At 42.1% G+C, this 23,799-nt stretch overlaps 1 protein-coding gene across 1 annotated transcript in view; it reads left to right on the forward strand.

The window, feature by feature from the left end:
- Positions 1 to 23,799, forward strand: part of LOC139764912 (uncharacterized) — a 567,165-nt gene that overhangs the window by 394,402 nt on the left and 148,964 nt on the right. Inside the window, exon 18 of the mRNA XM_071691991.1 lies at positions 14,909 to 15,111. Within this exon, the coding sequence (XP_071548092.1) occupies positions 14,909 to 15,111 (203 nt within the window). The remainder of the gene's footprint in view (positions 1 to 14,908; positions 15,112 to 23,799) is intronic.

Genomic DNA, 23,799 nt, shown 5'->3' on the forward strand with positions numbered 1-23,799 from the left:
ACCCTCTAAATCAATACCCTCCCTTATGATTTATCAGGAATACTCAACATACTTATGCCTCTGTAATTTGAACACTCTCCTTTATCCCCTTTGTCTTTGTACAATGGCATTATGCATACATTCCACCAATCCTCAGGCACTTCACCATGATCCATACATACAATGAATACCCGCTGCCTTGCCATCTTTCATTTTCTGTAAAGCTTTCACTACCTCTTCTCTGTTTCCCAAACCATTCTCCCTAACTCTCTCACTTCACACACCATCCAGGCCAAAACACCCTATATCTGCCTATCTGTCATTGTACACATTCAACAAACCTTCAAAAGTTTCACTCGATATCCTCACTTCATTACTGCTCGTTATTACCTCCCCATTTGCCTCTTCACTAATGTTCCCATATGTTCTAGTCTTATGCACATTATTTACCTCCTTCCAAAACATCTTTTTATTCTCCCTAAAATTTGATGATACTCTCACCCCAACTATTATTTGCCCTCTTTTTCTCCTCTCGCACCTTTCTGTTGACCTCCTTCCGCTTTCTTTTATATATATATCCCAGTCATTTGCACTACTCTGTATAAGTCATCCAAATGCCTCTCACTTCTCTTTCACTAACAATCATGCTTCTTCATCTCACCACTCACTACCCTTTTTAATCTTCCCACCTTCCACCTTTCTCATGCCACCTGCATCTTTTGCACAATCCATCACTGCTTTCCTAAATACATACCATTCCTTCCCCACTCCCCTTACATCATTTGCTCTCACCTTTTGCCATTCTACACTCAATCTCTCTTGGTACTTCCTCACACAAGTCTCCTTTCCATGCTCACTTACTCTCACTACTCACTTCTCCCCAACATTCCCTGTTCTTTACTGAAAACCTCAACAAATCTTCACCTAACTGTTACTACTTCTGCCTAATGTTTCTACCTGAAGCTTCAGTCTAAAGTTCCCACATACTACTTCTGTCTATTGCTCCCACTATTTTGCCAAAAGGCAGGGCTAGCACAAAGCACTCATCTTAGAAATATCTAAAGTTGTGGAGAATGAGTTGTGTGAGTTCAGTGTTGTCAAGTGTTATTTGTGACAAAGAGAGGTTGTATGTTTGTGTACAGAATAACAACTGTTGACAGATTAGAAATGCTGTAGAAAAGAAAAAGGCATATGGTAGGTCGCTTGAAAGGAATGTACTAGTGGAAGTTCTGCAAAGGAGTAGGAAAGAATATTTGATATGGAAGTGGAATGTAAAAAAGCTGATAGAGAAAAGCAAAGAAAGATTAGGTGAAGATTGTGGGAGAAAGTTGAGTGGAAAGTTTAGAGAAAATAAAAAGTTGTACAGTAAGGATGAGAAAATGAAAGAGATGGATGTAAGAGTGCAAATGTGAAAGCAAGAATTATGGAAGTAGAGTTGCTCTATTGATATAGAAGATAAGGCATCAGTTATCATGCACTGGCATGGAGGATGGAAGGAAAAGGATAAAAGTGCATTAGACTATAGAAAGAAGAGAGGTAAAAAGTGTAATAATGAGGTTAAAGGTAAGAAAGACACCTGGAGTGGATGGGATTATAGCTGAAATATTGAAGTTTGGAGTAGAAAGTGTGGCATGAATGCATTTGATAAGTAATTTTGCAGGGAAGCAGAAGGTTGTTCCTGAGGATTGGAGGGAAGCTAGTATTGTTCCTGTATTCAGTGGAGAAGGTGCAAAGGATGTATATAATATAGGGAATATATTTATTTAAATAAATAATTTATTTATTTATTTTGCTTTGTTGCTGTCTCTCACGTTAGCGAGGTAGCGCAAGGAAACAGACGAAAGAATGGCCCAACCCACCCACATACACATGTATATACATACACATCCACACACGCAAATGTACATACCTATACATCTCAATGTACACATATATATACACACACAGACATACACGTGTACATAATTCATACTGTCTGCCTTTATTTATTCCCATCGCCACCCTGCCACACATGGAATAACAACCCCCTCCCCCCTCATGTGTGCGAGGTAGCACTAGGAAAAGACAACAAAGGCCTCATTCGTTCACACTCAGTCTCTAGCTGTCATGTAATAATGCACCGAAACCACAGCTCCCTTTCCACATCCAGGCCCCACAAAACTTTCCATGGTTTACCCCAGACGCTTCACATGCCCTGGTTCAATCCATTGACAGCACGTCGACCCCGGTATACCACATCGTTCCAATTCACTTTATTCCTTGAACGCCTTTCACCCTCCTGCGTGTTCAGGCCCCAGTCACTCAAAATCTTTTTCACTCCATCTTTCCACCTTCAATTTGGTCTCCCACTACTCGTTCCCTCCACCTCTGACACATATATCCTCTTGGTCAATCTTTCCTCACTCATTCTCTCCATGTGACGAAACCATTTCAAAACACCCTCTTCTGCTCTCTCAACCACAGTCTTTTTATTTCCAGACATCTCTCATACCCTTACAGTACTTACTCGATCAAACCACCTCACACCACATATTGTCCTCAAACATCTCATTTCCAGCACATCCACCCTCCTGCGCACAACTCTATCCATAGCCCACAGCCTTGCAACCATACAACATTGTTGGAACCACTATTCCTTCAAACATACCCATTTTTCCTTTCCGAGATAATGTTCTCGACTTCCAATCATTCTTCAAGGCTTTCAGGATTTTCGCCCCCTCCCCCACCCTATGATTCACTTCCGCTTCCATGGTTCCATCCGCTGCCAGATCCACTCCCAGATATGTAAAACACTTTACTTCCTCCAGTTTTTCTCCATCCAAACTTACCTCCCTAATAACCTTGTACCTAATAACCTAATAACATGTACCTAATAACCTTGCTCTTATTCACATTTACTCTTAACTTTCTTCTTTCACACATTTTACCAAACTCTGTCACCAGCTTCTGCAGTTTCTCACATGAATCAGCCACCTGCACTGTATCATCAGCGAACAACAACTGACTCACTTCCCAAGCTCTCTCATCCACAACAGACCGCATAGTTGCCCCTCTTTCCAAAACTCTTGCATTTACCTCCCTAACAACCCCCTCCATAAACAAATTAAACAACCATGGAGACATCACACACCCCTGCCGCAAACCTACATTCACTGAGAACCAATCACTTTCCTCTCTTCCTACACGTACACATGCCTTACATCCTCGATAAAAACTTTTCACTGCTTCTAACAACTTGCCTCCCACACCATATATTCTTAATACCTTCCACAGAGCATCTCTATCAACTCTATCATATGCCTTCTCCAGATCCATAAATGCTACATACAAATCCATTTGCTTTTCTAAGTATTTCTCACATACATTCTTCAAAGCAAACACATCCTCTACCACTTCTGAAACCACACTGCTCTTCCCCAATCTGATGCTCCGTACATGCCTTCACCCTCTCAATCAATACCCTCCCATATAATTTACCAGGAATACTCAACAAACGTATACCTCTGTAATTTGAGCACTCACTCTTATCCCCTTTGCCTTTGTACAATGGCACTTTGCAAGCATTCTGCCAATCCTCAGACACCTCACCAAGAATCATACTTACATTAAATAACCTTGCCAACCAGTCAATAATACAGTCACCCCCTTTTTTGATAAATTCCACTGCAATACCATCCAAACCTGCTGCCTTGCCGGCTTTCATCTTCCGCAAAGCTTTTACTACCTCTTCTCTGTTTACCAAATCATTTTCCCTAACCCTCTCACTTTGCACACCACCTCGACCAAAACACCCTATATCTGCCATTCTGTCATCAAACACATTCAACAAACCTTCAAAATACTCACTCCATCTCCTTCTCACATCACCACTACTTGTTATCACCTCCCCATTTGCCCCCTTCACTGAAGTTCCCATTTGCTTCCTTGTCTTACGCACTTTATTTACCTTCTTCCAAAACATCTTTTTATTCTCCCTAAAATTTAATGATACTCTCTCACCCCAACTCTCATTTGCCCTCTTTTTCACCTCTTGCACCTTTCTCTTGACCTCCTGTCTCTTTCTTTTATACATCTCTTGCTCATTTGCATATTTTCCCTGCAAAAATCATCCAAATGCCTCTCTCCTCTCTTTCACTAATAATCTTCCTTCTTCATCCCACCACTCACTAATTTTTCTAATCCACCCACCTCCCACGCTTCTCATGCCACAAGCATCTTTTGCGCAATCCATCACTGCTTCCCTAAATACATCCCATTCCTCCCCCACTCCCCTTACCTCCTTTGTTCTCACCTTTTTCCATTCTGTACTCAGTCTCTCCTGGTACTTCCTCACACAAGTCTCCTTCCCAAGCTCACTTACTCTCACCATTCTCTTCACCCCAACATTCTCTCTTCTTTTCTGAACACCCCTACAAATCTGTACCTTCGCCTCCACAAGATAATGATCAGACATCCCTCCAGTTGCACCTCTCAGCACATTAACATCCAAAAGTCTCTCTTTTGCACGCATGTCAATTAACACGTAATCCAATAATGCTCTCTGGCCATCTCTCCTACTTACATACGTATACTTATGTATATCTCTCTTTTTAAACCAGGTATTCCCAATCACCAGTCCTTTTTCAGCACATAAATATACAAGCTCTTCACCATTTCCATTTACAACACTGAACACCCCATGTATACCAATTATTCCCTCAACTGCCACATTAATCACCTTTGCATTCAAATCACCCATCACTATAACCCGGTCTTGTGCATCAAAACCACTAACACACTCATTCAGCTGCTCCCAAAACACTTGCCTCTCATGATCTTTCTTCTCATGCCCAGGTGTATATGCACCAATAATCACCCATCTCTATCCATCAACTTTCAGTTTTACCCATATCAATCTAGAATTTACTTTCTTACACTCTATCACATACTCCCACAACTCCTGTTTCAGGAGTAGTGCCACTCCTTCCCTTGCTCTTGTCCTCTCACTAACCCCTGACTTTACTCCCAAGACATTCCCAAACCACTCTTCCCCTTTACCCTTGAGCTTCGTTACACTCAGAGCCAAAACATCCAGGTTCCTTTCCTCAAACATACTACCTATCTCTCCTTTTTTCTCATCTTGGTTACATCCACACACATTTAGACACCCAATCTGAGCCTTCGAGGAGGATGAGCACTCCCCGCGTGACTCCTTCTGTTTCCCCTTTTAGAAAGTTAAAATACAAGGAGGGGAGGGTTTCTGGCCCCCCGCTCCCGTCCCCTTTAGTCACCTTCTACGACATGTGAGGAATGCGTGGGAAGTACTCTTTCTTCCCTATCCCCAGGGATAGGGGAAGTAGTGGTGATGTGAGAAGGAGATGGAGTGAGTATTTTGAAGGTTTGTTGAATGTGTTTGATGATAGAGTGGTGGCAGATATAGGGTGTTTTGGTCGAGGTGGTGTGCAAAGTGAGAGGGTTAGGGAAAATGATTTGGTAAACAGAGAAGAGGTAGTAAAAGCTTTGCAGAAGATGAAAGCCAGCAAGGCAGCAGGTTTGGATGGTATTGCAGTGGAATTTATTAAAAAAGGGGGTGACTGTATTATTGACTGGTTGGTAAGGTTATTTAATGTACGTATGACTCATGGTGAGGTGCCTGAGGATTGGCGGAATGCATGCATAGTGCCATTGTACAAAGGCAAAGGGGATAAGAGTGAGTGCTCAAATTACAGAGGTATAAGTTTGTTGAGTATTCCTGGTAAATTATATGGGAGGGTATTGATTGAGAGGGTGAAGGCATGTACAGAACATCAGATTGGGGAAGAGCAGTGTGGTTTCAGAAGTGGTAGCGGATGTGTGGATCAGGTGTTTGCTTTGAAGAATGTATGTGAGAAATACTTAGAAAAGCAAATGGATTTGTATGTAGCATTTATGAATCTGGAGAAGGCATATGATAGAGTTGATAGAGATGCTCTGTGGAAGGTATTAAGGATATATGGTGTGGGAGGCAAGATGTTAGAAGCAGTGAAAAGTTTTTATCGAGGATGTAAGGCATGTGTACGTGTAGGAAGAGAGGAAAGTGATTGGTTCTCAGTGAATGTAGGTTTGCGGAAGGGGTGTGTGATGTCTCCATGGTTGTTTAATTTGTTTATGGATGGGGTTGTTAGGGAGGTGAATGCAAGAGTTTTGGAAAGAGGGGCAAGTATGAAGTCTGTTGGGGATGAGAGAGCTTGGGAAGTGAGTCAGTTGTTGTTCGCTGATGATACAGCGCTGGTTGCTGATTCATGTGAGAAACTGCAGAAGTTGGTGACTGAGTTTGGTAAAGTGTGTGAAAGAAGAAAGTTAAGAGTAAATGTGAATAAGAGCAAGGTTATTAGGTACAGTAGGGTTGAGGGTCAAGTCAATTGGGAGGTAAGTTTGAATGGAGAAAAACTGGAGGAAGTGAAGTGTTTTAGATATCTGGGAGTGGATCTGGCAGCGGATGGAACCATGGAAGCGGAAGGGGATCATAGGATGGGGGAGTGGGCGAAAATCCTGGGAGCCTTGAAGAATGTGTGGAAGTCGAGAACATTATCTCGGAGAGCAAAAATGGGTATGTTTGAAGGAATAGTGGTTCCAACAATGTTGTATGGTTGCGAGGCGTGGGCTATGGATAGAGTTGTGCGCAGGAGGATGGATGTGCTGGAAATGAGATGTTTGAGGACAATGTGTGGTGTGCAGTGGTTTGATCGAGTAAGTAACGTAAGGGTAAGAGAGATGTGTGGAAATAAAAAGAGCGTGGTTGAGAGAGCAGAAGAGGGTGTTTTGAAATGGTTTGGGCACATGGAGAGAATGAGTGAGGAAAGATTGACCAAGAGGATATATGTGTCGGAGGTGGAGGGAACGAGGAGAAGTGGGAGACCAAATTGGAGGTGGAAAGATGGAGTGAAAAAGATTTTGTGTGATCGGGGCCTGAACATGCAGGAGGGTGAAAGGAGGGCAAGGAATAGAGTGAATTGGATCGATGTGGTATACCGGGGTTGACGTGCTGTCAGTGGATTGAATCAGGGCATATGAAGCGTCTGGGGTAAACCATGGAAAGCTGTGTAGGTATGTATATTTGCGTGTGTGGACGTATGTATATACATGTGTATGGGGGTGTGTTGGGCCATTTCTTTCGTTTGTTTCCTTGTGCTACCTCGCAAACGCGGGAGACAGCGACAAAGCAAAAAAAAAATATATATATATATATATATATATATATATATATATATATATATATATATATATATATATATATATATAATGTATATGTGTATATGTTGATATGTATATGTGTATGTATTTGATGTTACAGGGCTGGTGGCTGATTTATGTGAGAAACTTCAGAAGTTGGGACTGAGTTCTGTAAAGCATGTGAAAGAAGAAAGCTGAGTGTAAATGTGAATAAGAGCAAGGTTAGTAGGTTCAGTAGGGTTGAGGGACAAGTTAATTGGGAGGTAAGTTTGAATGGAGAAAAACTGGAGGAAGTGAAGTGTTTTAGATATCTCTGAGTGAATTTAGCACTGGGTGGAACAATGGAAGCGGAAGTGAGTCACAAGGTGGGGGAAGGGACAAAGGCTCTGGGTGCATTGAAGAATATGTGGAAGTCGAGAACGTTATCTCGGAGTGCAAAAATGGGTATGTTTGGAGGAATGGTGGTTCCAACAATGTTATATAGTTGTAAGGCGTGGGCTATGGATAGGGTTGTGCGGAGGAGGGTGGATATGTTGGAAATGAGATGTTTGAGGACAATATGTGGTGTGAGGTGGTTTGTTCAAGTAAGTATTGAAAGGGTAAGAGAAATGTGTGGTAATAAAAAGAGTGTGGTTGAGAGAGCAGAGGAGGGTGTATTGAAATGGTTTGTTCACATGGAGAGAATGAGTGAGGAAAGATTGACAAAGAGGATATATGTGTCAGAGGTGGAGGGAACAAGGAGAAGTGGGAAACCAAATTGGAGGTGGGAGGATGGAGTGGAAAAGATTTTGAGCAGTCGGGGCCTGAACAAACAGAAGAGTGAAAGGCGTGCAAAGAATAGTGTGAATTGGATCGATGTGGTATACCGGCGTGGAGGTGCTGTCAGTGGATTGAACCAGGGCATGTGAAGTGTCTGGGGTAAACCATGGAAAGTTTTGTGGTGTCTGGATGTGGAAAGGGAGCTATGGTTAGGGTGCATTACACATGACAGCTAGAGACTGAGTGTGAATGAATGTGGCCTTTGTCGTCTTTTCCTAGTACTACCTCATGCACGTGTGGGGGGAGGGGGTATCATTTCATGTGTGGTGGGATGGTGACGGGAATGGATGAAGGCAGCAATTATGAATATGTACATGTGTATATTTGTATATGTCTGTGTATGTATATGGGAAGTGAGTCAGTTGTTGTTCGCTGATGATACAGCGCTGGTGGCTGATTCATGTGAGAAACTGCAGAAGCTGGTGACTGAGTTTGGTAAAGTGTGTGAAAGAAGAAAGTTAAGAGTAAATGTGAATAAGAGCAAGGTTATTAGGTACAGTAGGGTTGAGGGTCAAGTCAATTGGGAGGTGAGTTTGAATGGAGAAAAACTGGAGGAAGTAAAGTGTTTTAGATATCTGGGAGTGGATCTGGCAGCGGATGGAACCATGGAAGCGGAAGTGGATCATAGGGTGGGGGAGGGGGCGAAAATTCTGGGAGCCTTGAAGAATGTGTGGAAGTCGAGAACATTATCTCGGAAAGCAAAAATGGGTATGTTTGAAGGAATAGTGGTTCCAACAATGTTGTATGGTTGCGAGGCGTGGGCTATGGATAGAGTTGTGCGCAGGAGGATGGATGTGCTGGAAATGAGATGTTTGAGGACAATGTGTGGTGTGAGGTGGTTTGATCGAGTAAGTAACGTAAGGGTAAGAGAGATGTGTGGAAATAAAAAGAGCGTGGTTGAGAGAGCAGAAGAGGGTATTTTGAAATGGTTTGGGCACATGGAGAGAATGAGTGAGGAAAGATTGACCAAGAGGATATATGTGTCGGAGGTGGAGGGAACGAGGAGAAGAGGGAGACCAAATTGGAGGTGGAAAGATGGAGTGAAAAAGATTTTGTGTGATCGGGGCCTGAACATGCAGGAGGGTGAAAGGAGGGCAAAGAATAGAGTGAATTGGAGCGATGTGGTATACCGGGGTTGACGTGCTGTCAGTGGATTGAATCAAGGCATGTGAAGCGTCTGGGGTAAACCATGGAAAGCTGTGTAGGTATGTATATTTGCGTGTGTGGACGTATGTATATACATGTGTATGGGGGTGTGTTGGGCCATTTCTTTCGTCTGTTTCCTTGCGCTACCTCGCAAATGCGGGAGACAGCGACAAAGCACAAAAAAAAAAAATGTATATGTATGTATACATTGAAAGGTATAGGTATGTATATGTGGGTGTGTATGTATATACATGTGTATGTTAGTGGGTTGGGCCATTCTTTCATCAGTTTCCTTGCGGTACTTGCCTAACGCAGGAGACAGCGACAGAGTATAATGATGAATATACATGTATGGGAGTGGATTTGGCAGTGGATGGAACCATGGAAACAGAAGTGAGTCACAGGGTTTGGGGTGCGGGCGAAGGTTCTGGGAGCATTGAAGAATGTGGAGAAGGCAAGAATGTTGTCTTGTAGAGCAAAAATAGTAATGTATGAAGGAATAGTGGTTTCAACAATGTTATATGGTTGTGAGGCATGGGCTATAGATAGGGTTGTGCAGAGGAGGGTGGATTTGTTGGAAATGAGATATTTGAGGACAATATGTGGCATGAGGTGGTTTGATCGAGTAAGTAATGAAAGAGTGAGAGAGAAGTGTGGTGATAAAAAGAGTGTAGCTGAAAGAGCAGAAGTGGGTGTATTGAAATGGGTTGACCACATGGAGAGAATGAGTGAGGAAAGATTGACAGAGAGGATATATTTGTCAAAGGTGGAGGAAATGAGGAGAAGTGGGTAAGCAAATTGGAAGTGGAAGGATGGAGTGAAAAAGATTTTGAGTGATCGGGGCCTGAACATACAGGAGGATGAAAGGCACGCAAAGAATAGAGTGAATTGGAATGATGTGGTATACCGGGGTTGATGTACTGTCAAGGGATTGAACCAGGGCATGTGAAGCATCTGGGGTAAACCATGGAAAGTTTTGTGGGGCCTAGGTGTAGAAAGGGAGCTGTGGTTTTGGTGCATCACACAATCTCGGTCACCAGCTTCTGCAGTTTCTCACCCATATTTGCCACCAGTGCTGTATCATCAGTGAACAACAACTGACTCACTTCCCAAGCCCTCTCATCCACAGCAGACTGCATACTTGCCCCTCTCTCCAAAATTCTTGCATTCACCTCCCTAACAACCCCATCCATAAACAATTTAAACACCATGGAGACATCATGTACCCCTGCCGTAAACTGACATTCACTGAGTTCCTTTCATCCTACTCTTAAACATGCCTTACAGCCTCGTTAAAAACTTTTCACTGCTTCAAGAAACTTACCTCCCACACCATATACTCTTAATACCTTTCACAGAGCATCTCTATCAACTCTTATCATATACCTTCTCCAGATCCATAAATACTACATACAAATCCATTTGTTTTTCTAATTATTTCTCACAATCATTCTTCAAAGCAAACACCTCTTCCAAATCATATTTTTTATTCTCCCTAAGATTTGATGATACTCTCTCACCCCAACTCTTATTTGCCCTCTTTTTCACCTCTTGCTCCTTTCTCTTGACCTCCTGCCTCTTTCCTTTATACATCTCCCAGTCATTTGGACTATTTCCCTGCAAAAATCGTCAAGATGCCTCTCTCTTTTCTTTCACTAATAATCTTACTTCTTTATCCCACCACTGGCTACCCTTTCTAATCTGCCCACCTCCCACACTTCTCATGCCACAAGCATCTTTTGCACAAGCCATCACTGCTTCCCAAAATACATCCCATTCCTCCCCCACTCCCCTTACATTCTCTGCTCTCACCTTTTTCCATTCTGCACTGAGTCTCTCTTGGTACTTCCTTATGTGGGGAGTACTCATCCTCCTCGAAGGCTCAGATTGGGGTGTGTAAATTTGTCTGGATGTAACCAAGATGAGAATAAAGGAGAGATAGGTAGTATGTTTAAGGAAAGGAACCTGGATGTTTTGGCTCTGAGTGAAAGAAAGCTCAAGGCTAAAGGGGAAGAGTGGTTTGGGAATGTCTTGGGAGTAAAGTCAGGGGTTGGTGAGAGGACAAGAGCAAAGGAAGGAGTAGCACTACTCCTGAAACAGGAGTTGTGGGAGTATGTGATACAGAGTAAGAAAGTAAACTGTAGATCGATATGGGTAAAACTGAAAGTGTATGGAGAGAGATGGGTGATTATTAGGGTCTATGCACCTGGTCATGAGAAGAAAGATCATGAGAGGCAAGTGTTTTGGGAGCAGCTAGCTGAGTGAGTGTGTTAGCAGCTTTGATGCGCAAGACCGGGTTATAGTGATGGATGATTGAATGCAAAGGTGAGTAATGTGGTAGTTGAGGGTATGATTGAAGGTCATTGGGTGTTCAGTGTTGTAAACAAAAATGGTGAAGAGCTTGTAGATTTATGTGCTGAAAAATGACTGGTGATTAGGAATACCTGGTTTAAAAAGAGAAATATACATAAGTATACATATGGAAGTAGGAGAGATTGCCAGAGAACGTTATTGGATTATATGTTAATTGATAGGTGCATGAAAGAGACTTTTAGATGTTAATGTGCTGAGAGGGGCAACTGGAGAGATGTCTGATCATTATCTTGTGGAGGGAAGGTGAAGATATGTAGATGTTTTCAGAGGTGAAGAGAGTGGTGAGAGTAAGTGAGCTTGGAAAGGAGACTTGTGTGAGGAAGTACCAGGAGAGATTGAGAGCAGAATGGAAAAAGCTGAGAGCAAAGGACGTAAAGGGAATGGGGGAGGAATGGGATATATTTAGGGAAGCGGTGATGGCTTGCAAAAATGACGCTTGTGGCATGAGAAAGGTGGGAGGTGGGTAGATTAGAAAGTATGATGAGTGGTGGGATGAAGAAGTAAGGTTGTTAGTGAAAGAGAAGAGAGAGGCGTTTGGACGATTTTTGCAGGGAAGTAATGCAAAGGAGTGGGAGATGTATAAAAGAATGAGGAAGGAGGCCAAGAGACAGGTGCAAGAGGTGAAAAAGAGGACAAATAAGAGTTGGGGTGAGAGAGTATTGTTAAATTTTAGGGAGAATAAAAAGATGTTTTGGAAGGAGGTAAATGAAATGCGTAAGACAAGAGAACAAATGGGAACATCAGTGAAGAGGGCTAATGGGGAGGTAATAACAAGTAGTGGTGAAGTGAAAAGTTGATGGAGTGAGTATTTTGAAGGTTTGTTGAATGTGTTATATGATAGAGTGGCAGATATTGGGTGTTTTGGTTGGGGTGGTGTGCAAAGTGAGAGGGTCAGAGAGAATGATTTGGTAAACAGAGAAGAGGCTGTGAAAGCTTTGCTTAAGATGAAAGCCAGCAAGGCAGCGGCTTTGGATGGTATTCCAGTAAAATTTATTAAGAATTGGGGTGACTGTTGTTGACTGGATGGTAAGGATATTCATTGTATGTATGATTCATGTTTAAGTGCCTTAGGATTGGCAGAATGCATGCATAGTGCCATTGTACAAAGGCAAAGGAGATAAAGTTGAGTGTTCAGATTACAGAGGTATAAGTTTGTCAAGTATTCCTGGGGAATTTTATGGGAGGGTATTGATTGAGAGGGTAAAGGCATGTACGGAGTATCAGATTGGGGAAGAGCAGTGTTTGTTTCAGAAGTGGTAGAGGATCTGTGGATCAGGTGTTTGCTTTGAAGAATGTATGCAATAAATACTTAGAAAAACGGATTGATTTGTATGTAGCATTTATGGATCTGGAGAAGGTATATGATAGAGTTGATAGAGATGCTCTGTGGAAGGTATTAAGAGTATATGGTGTGGGAGATAAGTTGCTAGAAGTAGTGAAAATTTTTTCTCAAGGATGTAAGGCATGTGTACGAGTAGGAAGAGAGGAAAGTGATTGGTTCCCAGTGAATGTTGGTTTGCGGCAGGTGTGCATGATATCTGCATAGTTGTTTAACTTGTTCATGGATGGGGTTGTTAGTGAGGTGAATGTAAGAGTTTTGGAGAGAGGGCAAGTATGCAGCCTGATGTGGATGAGAGGGCTTGGGAAGTGAGTCAGTTGTTGTTCGCTTATGATACAGTGCTGGTGGCTGATTCATGTGAGAAACTGCAGAAGCTGGTGACTGAGTTTATTAAAGTGTGTGGTTTATTTAAGGTGTGAAAGGAGAAAGCTGAGAGTAAATATGAATAAGAGCAAGGTATTAGGTTCAGTAAGGTTGAGAGACTAGTCGATTGGGAGGTAAGTTTGAATGGAGAAAAACTGGAGGAAGTGAAGTGTTTTAGATATCTGGGAGTGGATTTAGCAGCAGATGGAACCATGGAAGCAGAAGTGAATCATAGGGTGGGGGAGGGGGCGAAGGTTCTTGGAGCGTTGAAAAATGTGTGGAAGGCAAGAATGTTACCTTAGAGAGGAAAAATGGGTATGTTTGAAGGAAAAGATATTCCAACAATGTTATATGGTTGCAAAGCGTGGGCTATAGATAGGGTTGTGTGGAAGAGGGTGGATGTGTTGGAAATGAGATGTTTGAGGACAGTGTGTGGTTTGAGGTGGTTTGATTGAGTAAGTAATGAAAGGGTAAGAGAGATGTGTGGTTGAGAGAACAGAAGAAGGTGTATTGAAATGGTTTGGTGACATGAAGAGAATGAATGAGGAAAAATTGACAAAGAGGATATATGTGTCAGAAGTGGAGGGAACGAGGAGAAGTGGGAGACGAGATTGGAGGTGGAAGGATGGAGTGAAAAACATTTTGAGCGATTGGTGCCTGAACATGCAGGAGGGTGAAAGGTGTGCAATGAATAAAGTGAATTGGAGCGTTGTGGTATTCTGGGGTCAATGTGCTGTCAGTGGATTGAATCAGGGCATGTGAAGCATCTGGGGTAAACCATGGATAGTTTTATAGGGCCTAGATGTGGAAAGGGAGGTGTGGTTTTGGTGCATTACACATGACAGCTAGAGGCTGAGTTTGAATGACTGTGACCTTTGTTGTCTTTTCCTTGTGCTACCTTATGCGTGCGTTGGGGGAGGGGAGTTGCCATTTCATGTGTGGCGGGGTGGCAATGGGAATGGATGAAGGAAGCAAGTATGAATACGTACATGTGTATTTATGTATATGTCTGTGTATGTATATGTATGTATATGTTGAAATGTTTAAGTTTTTTTTTTTAATTTTCCAAAAGAAGGAACAGAGAAGAGGGCCAGGTGAGGATTATTCCCTCAAAGGCCCAGTCCTCTGGTCTTAACGCTACCTCGCTAATGTGGGAAATGGCGAATAGTTTGAAAGAAAAAAGAAAAGAAAGATGTTGAAATGTATAGGTATGTATATGTGCATGTGTAGGCATGTATGTATATACAAGTGTATGTGGGTGGGTTGGGCCATTTTTCCGTCTGTTTCCTTGTGCTACCTCACTAACGTGGGAGACAGTGACAAAGTATAATATAATGTAAATGATATATGTTGAAATGTATAGGTATGTATATGTGTGTGTGTTGGTGTATATGTATATACATGTGTATTTGGGTGGGTTGCGCCTTTGTTTCATCTGTTGCCTTGCGCTACCTTGCTAACACAGGAGACAGCAATTAAGTAGAATAAAGATAAATAGATATATATGTATATGTGAGTGTGTGTGTGTTTGTAAATGTGTGGATGGGTCATTCTTCATCTGTTTCCTGTTACCACATCACTGATATGGGAAATGGTGATCAAGTATAAGGAATGAATGATAGTTATTGTTGTTGGTGCTTTTCTGCTTAGTTTTGTCTGATTGTTTCACACCTCTTGACTATGTATTTAAATCTACAGGAGAATCATTGGAAAAAGAGAGGGATATCCATTGTTCCACTTTTGTATCGAATCAACTATCCTTCCTCTTTTCGGTACGGCATTCAAGTCAGTATCTATGAACATGATGGCACTGTAGCAATTTCCCATGGAGGTATTGAGATGGGACAAGGAATTAACACTAAGGTAAGTGTCTTTCCTCCTTTCTTTTTGCAAATGTTACTGTATTTTAGCTTTTAAGTTGTTTTTTTCAAATGATAGTCCCTCTAATGAGGTATAGAATTCATTTGTTAAAGAAACCTGCCTATTATCAGAAGTTGAAATTTGCTCTACAAAATGTCTAGTCAGTGTCAGAAAGAAAATTGCACAAGTTCAATCTGTCTTTTCACAAATTTATATATAACAGAGTGGGTGGTTGCAGAATCTTGGTACTTTTTTTTAAGACTAGAATGAACTGGTTCTTTAAAAATCCATCATGCTTTATGAATTCGTCTGTTATTTTTGTAAATAGAAGAAAACCATATAGAAAGTATACAGATTCCTACATCATCATAGTTTAACAGAGTTTTGTCCTGTATCATCTGGTAACATTATGACCGTTAGCACTTGGTGGATGCATGTCCAAAATGCTAGAAAAATATTTAGAAAAGTAATAGATATTTTGAATACAGATTAATGTCTAAGACTGAGCAGTTGCCAAATTTTTTGATAATTTCTAGATTTTAGATATCCAGTAAAAGTTTTGCTATCCAAAATCATGAGGAATCAGCTGTTTTGGATAACAAAAATTCCTGTGTTCAGTCTTTTAAGAAATCTATTAGATAATTTAGAAATTGCCCTTCCCTTGCTTTATGAGGGGGTTTTCTGCAAAAACCTCTCATAAAGAGTAATTGCATATAGTAAACTAATAGATATACATAGAAAAGTGGGATGTGTAGCAGGTTTGTGGTTACTATTGGTGGAATTTTCCATTACCTTCACGTTATGTAGCGTCTGACGTCAAATAAACTTATAAAGCCATCCTTTACTTGCCTGAAATGGCCCTGGCTCAGCTACAGTGTCTTCGTTACTTTCACGCTCATAGAATCTCCAGAGCTTTTGACCTGAGTTGAAGGATACTGCTGCTTTTCTTCATCATCTCATGCTCTATGTATAATGAGCATCTCCATCTTTTCCATAGGAAGATTTATAACCCTTTTGGTTACCTTGGCAGAAAGTGGAGTAATGTGTACTACAACACTTCAAATTTTTTCTTCATTTTTTTTATGTTATGGATAGTAGATTCACACAGGCTGTAAGCACACCCAAGCACTGATGCACTTTCACCAGCATTAGCACTTCATAAGATTTCTAGCTTTGTTTCTAAGGTCAGAGAGTTTCTTTTCCATTTAACATCTGGTTCTGGGGTAGTAGATGTTGCTGTTGGATGTTTAGATGACATATTATAAACACAAACACAGCAGGTTGCAGGAGAATCTCATTAAATAGCAGGATACCTAAATCACACAAGTGGCACTCATCCACACACAACAGTGGTAACTGAGAGACTGATCTGCTGATGGGAACATGGCATGCTCCACCCATGACCCATGATTACTCCACCAGCCAACCCTCATGGAAGTTTTGGCACACATTCTACTGTGCTGTCGTTCCATCACCAGCATCAGTGCATCATATTCTATCTTCATATCTAAGGTCAGAGAGGTCCTCTTCCATTTAACTGCTGGTTCTTGGGTAGGAAAAGATGTTGGTAGGGGTTTGAATGCCATGTTAACAAACACAGCCATAGTGGGTTGTGGGAAAATCACATTAGCATGTATACCCAAATCGGATAAGTACCACAGATCTGGACAGAACATTGGTAACTGTGAGGCTGACTCACTGGGAGGAACATGGTAGACTCCACTCAGGACCCATGCTTACTTCACCCACCAATCCTCATTGAAGTTTTGGTGCACTTTCTTCTGCACACACATACAAGAATGTATGTGAGAAATACTTAGAAAAACAATGGATTTGTATGTAGCATTTATGGATATGGAGGAGGCATATGGTAGGGTTGATAAAGATGCTTTGTGGAAGGTTTTAAGAGTATATGGTGTGGGAGGTAAGTTGCTAGAAGCAATGAAAAGTTTTTACCAAGGATGTAAAGCATGTGTACAATTAGGAAGAGATGAAAGTGATTGGTTCCCAGCAGGGGTACGTGATGTCTCCATGGTTGTTAAATTTGTTTATGGGTGGGGTTGTTAGGGAGGTGAATGCACGAGTTTTGGAGAGAGGGGCAAGTATGCAATCTGTTGTGGATGAGCAGGCTTGGGAAGCGAGTCAGTTATTGTTCGCTGATGATACAGCACTAGTGGCGGATTTGGTTGAGAAACTGCAAAAGTTGGTGACTGAGCTTGGTAAAGTGTGGGAAAGAAGAAAGTTGAGAGTAAATGTGAATAAGAGCAAGGTTATTAGGGTCTGTAGGGTTGTGGGACAAGTTAATTGGGAGGTAAGTTTGAATGGAGAAAAACTGGAGGAAGTGAAGTGTTTTAGATATCTGGGAGGGGACTTGGTAGCAGATGGAACCATGAAAGCGGAAGTGAGTTACAGGGTGGGGGAGGGGGGCGAAGGTTCTGGAACATTGAAGACTGTGTGGAAGGTGAGAACATTAGCTCGGAGAGCTAAAATGGGTATGTTCCAACAATATTATGTGGTTGCAAAGCATGGGCTATAGATGGTTTTGATGAGGAGGGTGGATGTGTTGGAAATGAAATGTTTGAGGACAGTATGAGGTGTGGGATGGTTTGATCGAGTAATTTATGAAAGGGTAAGAGAGATATGTGATAATAAAAAGAGTGTGGTTGAGAGAGCAGAGGAGGGTGTGTTGAAATGGTTTGGTCACATGGAGAGAATGAGTGAGGAAACATTGACAAAGAGGATATATGTGTCAGAGGTGGAGGGAAGAAGGAGAAGTGGGAGACCAAATTGAAGGTGGAGGGATGGAGTGAAAAAGATTTGGGGCCTGAACATGGAGGAGGGTGAAAGGCGTGCAAGGAATAGAGTGAATTGGAACGATGCGGTATACTGGGGTCGACTTGCTGTCAGTGGATTGAACTAGGGCATGTGAAGCATCTAGGGTAAACTATGGAAAGTTCTGTGGGGCCTGGATTTGGAAAGGGAGCTTTGGGTACGTGCATTACTCATGACAGCTAGAGACTGAGTGTAAACTAATGTGGCCTGTTTTTGTCTGTTCCTTGTGCTACTTCACTGTAGGAGAGGGGAGAGGGAGGGGTGGGGAATACTATATCATGTGTGGTGGGGTGGCGACAGGAATGGATGAAGGTGGCAAGTATGAATATGTACATGTGTATAGATGTATATGTTTGTGTATGTATATGTATGTTTATATTGAAATATCCCTGGGGATATGGGAGAAAGAATACTTCCCACGCATTCCTCTTATGTCGTAGAAGGCGACTAAAGGGGACGGGAGCGGGGCTAGAAAACCTCCCCTCCTTGTATTTTAACTTTCTAAAAGGGGAAACGGAAGAAGGAGTCACGCGGGGAGTGCTCATCCTCCTCGAAGACTCAGATTGGGGTGTCTAAATGTGTGTGGATGTAACCAAGATGAGAAAAAAGGAGAGATAGGTAGTATGTTTGAATAAAGGAACCTGTATGTTTTGCTCTGAATGACACAAAGCTCATGGGTAAAGGGGAAGAGTGGTTTGAGAGGACGAGAGCAAGGGAAGGAGTAGCACTACTCCTGAAATAGGAGTGATGGGAGTATGTGATAGAGTGTAAAAAATAAACTCTAGATTGATATGAGTAAAACTGAAAGTGGATGGAAAGAGATGGGTGATTATTGGTGCATATGCACCTGGGCATGAGAAGAAAGATCATGAGAGGTAAGTGTTTTGGGAGCAGCTGAGTGAGTGTGTTAGTAGTTTTGATGCACGAGACCGGGTTTTAGTGATGGGTGATTTGAATGCAAAGGTGAGTGATATGGCAGTTGAGGGAATAATTGGTCCACATTGGGTATTCAGTGTTGTAAATGGAAATAGTGAAGAGCTTGTAGATTGATGTGCTGAAAAAGGACTGGTGATTGGGAATACATGGTTTAAAAAGGGAGATGTACATAAGTATACGTATGTAAGTAGGAGAGATGGCCAGAGAGCGTTATTGAATTATGTGTTAATTGATGGGCATGCGAAAGAGAGACTTTTGGATGATAATGTGCTGAGAGGTGCAACTGGAAGGATGTCTGATCATTATCTTGTGGAGGCGAAGGTGAAGATTTGTAGAGGTTTTCAGAAAAGAAGAGAGAATGTTGGGGTGAAGAGAGTGGCGAGAGTAAGCGAGCTTGGGAAGGAGACTTGTGTGAGGAAATACCAGGAGAGACTGAGTACAGAATGGAAAAAGGTGAGAACAAAGGAGGTAAGGGGAGTGGGGGAGGAATGGGATGCATGTAGGGAAGCAGTGATGGCTTGTGCAAAAGATGCTTGTGGCATGAGAAGCGTGGGAGGTGGGTAGATTAGAAAGAGTAGTGAGTGGTGGGATGAAGAAGTAAGATTATTAGTGAAAGAGAAGAGAGAGGCATTTGGACGATTTTTGCAGGGAAATAGTGCAAATGAGTGGGAGATGTATAAAAGAAAGAGGCAGGAGGTCAAGAGAAAGGTGCAAGAGGTGAAAAAGAGGGCAACCGAGAGTTGGGGTGAGAGAGTATCATTAGGTTTTAGGGAGAATAAAAAGATGTTCTGGAAGGAGGTAAATAAAGTGCGTAAGACAAGGGAACAAATGGGAACATTGGTGAAGGGGGCTAATGGGGGGGTGATAACAAGTAGTGGTGATGTGAGAAGGAGATGGAGTGAGTATTTTAAAGGTTTGTTGAATGTGTTTGATGATAGAGTGGCAGATATAGGGTGTTTTGGTTGAGGTGGTGTGCAAAGTGAGAGGGTTAGGGAGAATGATTTGGTAAACAGAGGAGAGGTAGAAAAAGCTTTGTGGAAGATGAAAGCCGGCAAGGCAGCAGGTTTGGATGGTATTGCAGTGAAATTTATTAAAAAAGAGGGTGACTGTATTGTTGACTGGTTGGTAAGGTTATTTAATGTATGTATGACTCATGGTGAGGTGCCTGAAGATTGGCGGAATGCTTGCATAGTGCCAAAAGGGATAAAAGTGAGTGCTCAAATTGGAGAGGTATAAGTTTGTTGAGTATTCCTGGTAAATTATATGGGAGGGTATTGATTGAGAGGGTGAAGGCATGTACAGAGCATCAGATTGGGGAAGGGAAGTGTGGTTTCAGAAGTGGTAGAAGATGTGTGGATCAGGTGTTTGCTTTGAAGAATGTATGTGAGAAATACTTAGAAAATCAAATGGATTTATATGTAGCATTTATGGATCTGGAGAAGGTATATAATAGAGTTGATATAGATGCTCTGTGGAAGGTATTAAGAATATATGGTATGGGAGGCAAGTTGTTAGAAGCAGTGAAAAGTTTTTTCGAGGATGTAAGGCATGTGTACGTGTAGGAAGAGAGGAAAGTGATTGGTTCTCAGTGAATGTTGGTTTGTGACAGGGGTGTTTGATGTCTCCATGGTTGTTAATTTGTTTATGGATGGGGTTGTTAGGGAGGTGAATGCAAGAGTATTGGGAAGAGGGGCAAGTATGCAGTCTGTTGTGGATGAGAGAGCTTGGGAAGTGAGCCAGTTGTTGTTTACTGTTTATACAGCACTGGTGGCTGATTCGGGTGAGAAACTGCAGAAGCTGGTGACTGAGTTTGGTAAAGTGTGTGAAAGAAGAAAGGTGAGAGTAAATGTGAATAAGAGGAAGGTTATTAGTACAGTAGGGTTGAGGGATAATTCAATTGGGAGGTAAGTTTGAATGGAGAAAAACTGGAGGAAGTAAAGTGTTTTAGATATCTGGGAGTGGATTTGGCATCGAATGGAAACATGGAAGCAGAAGTGAATCATAGGGTGGGGGAGGGGGCGAAAGGTCTGGGAGCGTTGAAGAATGTGTGGAAGTCGAGAACGTTATCTTGGAAAGCAAAAATGTGTATGTTTTAAGGAATGGTTGCGAGGCGTGGGCTATAGATAGAGTTGTGCGGAGAAGGGTGGATGTGCTGGAAATGAGATGTTTGCGGACAATATGTGGTGTGAGGTGGTTTGATTAAGTAATGAAAGGTTAAGAGAGATGTGTGGTAATAAAAAGTGTGTGGTTGAGAGAGTAGAAGAGGGTGTTTTGAAATGGTTTGTTCACATGGAGAGAATGAGTGAGGAAAGATTGGTAAAGAGGATATATGTGTCGGAGGTGGAGGGAACGAGGAGAAGTGGGAGACCAAATTGGAGGTGGAAAGATGTAGTGAAAAAGATTTTGAGTGATTGGGGCCTGAACATGCAGGAGGGTGAAAGGCGTGCAAGGAAGAGTGAATTGGAACGATGTGGTATACAGGGGTCAATGTGCTGTCAATGGATTGACCCAGGGCATGTGAAGCGTCTGGGGTAAACCATGGAAAGTTGTGTGGGGCCTGGATGTGGAAAGGGAGCTGTGGTTTCGGTGCATTATTGCATGACAGCTAGAGACTGAGTGTGAACGAATGGGGCCTTTGTTGTCTTTTCCTAGCGCTACCTCGCACACATGAGGGGGGAAGGGGATGTTATTCCATGTGTGGCGAGGTGGCGATGGGAATGAATAAGGGCAGACAGTGTGAATTGTGTGCATGTGTATATATGTATGTGTCTGTGTGTGTATATATATGTGTACATTGAGATGTATGGATATGTATATTTGCGTGTGTGGACATGTATGTATATACATGTGTATGTGGGTGGGTTGGGCCATTCTTTCGTCTGTTTACTTGCGCTACCTCGCAATCGCGGGAGACAGCGACAAAGCAAAACGATAATATGATAATAATAGTTTGAATTATGTACATGTGTATATATGTATATGTATGTGTGTGTATATATATGTATACGTTGATGTGTATAGGTATGTGTATGTGCGTGTGTGGATGTGTATGTATATATACATATGTATGTGGGTGGGTTTTGCCATTCTTTCGTCTGTTTGCTTGCGCTACCTCGCTAATGCGGGAGACAGCGACAAAGTATAATAAAGAAAAAATGTTGTAATGTACTTGTATGTATATGTGTGTGTGTGGATGTTAATGTGCTGAGAGGTGCAACTGGAGGGATGTCTGATCATTATCTTGTGGAGGCTAAGGTGAAGATTTGTATGGGTTTTCAGAAGAAGAGTGAATTTGGGGTGAAGAGGGTGGTGAGAGTAAGTGAGCTTGGGAAGGAGACTTGTGTGAGGAAGTACCAGGAGAGACTGAGTACAGAAAGGAAAAAGGTGAGAACAATGGAAGTAAGGGGAGTAGGGGAGGAATGGGATGTATTTAGGGAATCAGTGATGGATTGCGCAAAAGATGCTTGTGGCATGAAAAGAGTGGGAGGTGGGTTTATTAGAAAGGGTAGTGAGTGGTGGGATGAAGAAGTAAGATTATTAGTGAAAGAGAAGAGAGAGGCATTTGGACGATTTTTGCAGGGAAAAATGCAATTGAGTGGGAGATGTATAAAAGAAAGAGACAGGAGGTCAAGAGAAAGGTGCAAGAGGTGAAAAAGAGGGCAAATGAGAGTTGGGGTAAGAGAGTATCATTAAATTTTAGGGAGAATAAAAAGATGTTCTGGAAGGAGATAAATAAAGTGCGTAAGACAAGGGAGCAAATGGGAACTTCAGTGAAGGGCGCAAATGGGGAGTGATAACAAGTAGTGGTGATGTGAGAGAGAGATGGAGTGAGTATTTTAAAGGTTTGTTGAATGTGTTTGATGATAGAGTGGCAGATATAGGGTGTTTTGGTCGAGGTGGTGTGCAAAGTGAGAGGGTTAGGGAAAATGATTTGGTAAACAGAGAAGACGTAGTAAAAGCTTTGCGGGAGATGAAAGCCGGCAAGGCAGCTGGTTTGGATGGAATTGCAGTGGAATTTATTAAAAAAGGGGGTGACTGTATTATTGACTGGTTGGTAAGGTTATTTAATGTATGTATGACTCATGGTGAGGTGCCTGAGGATTGGCAGAATGCGTGCATAGTGCCATTGTATAAAGGCAAAGGGGATAAGAGTGAGTGCTCAAATTACAGAGGTATAAGTTTGTTGAGTATTCCTGGCAAACTATTTGGGAGGGTATTGATTGAGAGGGTGAAGGCATGTACAGAGCATCAGATTGGGGAAGAGCAGTGTGGTTTCAGAAGTGGTAGAGGATATGTGGATCAGGTGTTTGCTTTGAAGAATGTATGTGAGAAATACTTAGAAAAGCAAATGGATTTGTATGTAGCATTTATGGATCTGGAGAAGGCATATGATAGAGTTGATAGAGATGCTCTGTGGAAGGTATTAAGAATATATGGTGTGGGAGGCAAGTAGTTAGAAACAGTGAAAAGTTTTTATCGAGGATGTAAGGCATGTGTACGTGTAGGAAGAGAGGAAAGTGATTGGTTCTCAGTGAATGTAGGTTTGCGGCAGGGGTGTGTGATGTCTCCATGGTTGTTTGATTTGTTTATGGATGGGGTTGTTAGGGAGGTGAATGCAAGAGTTTTGGAAAGAGGGGCAAGTATGAAGTCTGTTGTGGATGAGAGAGCTTGGGAAGTGAGTCAGTTGTTGTTCGCTGATGATACAGCGCTGGTGGCTGATTCATGTGAGAAACTGCAGAAGCTGGTGACTGAGTTTGTTAAAGTGTGTGAAAGAAGAAAGTTAAGAGTAAATGTGAATAAGAGAAAGGTTATTAGGTACAGTAGGGTTGAGGGTCAAGTCAATTGGGAGGTAAGTTTGAATGGAGAAAAACTAGAGGAAGTAAAGTGTTTTAGATATCTGGGAGTGGATCTGGCAGTGGATGGAACCATGGAAGCAGAAGTGGATCATAGGGTGGGGGAGG

Source organism: Panulirus ornatus, chromosome 4 (genome assembly GCF_036320965.1).
Source record: "Panulirus ornatus isolate Po-2019 chromosome 4, ASM3632096v1, whole genome shotgun sequence".
Taxonomy (NCBI): domain Eukaryota; kingdom Metazoa; phylum Arthropoda; class Malacostraca; order Decapoda; family Palinuridae; genus Panulirus; species Panulirus ornatus.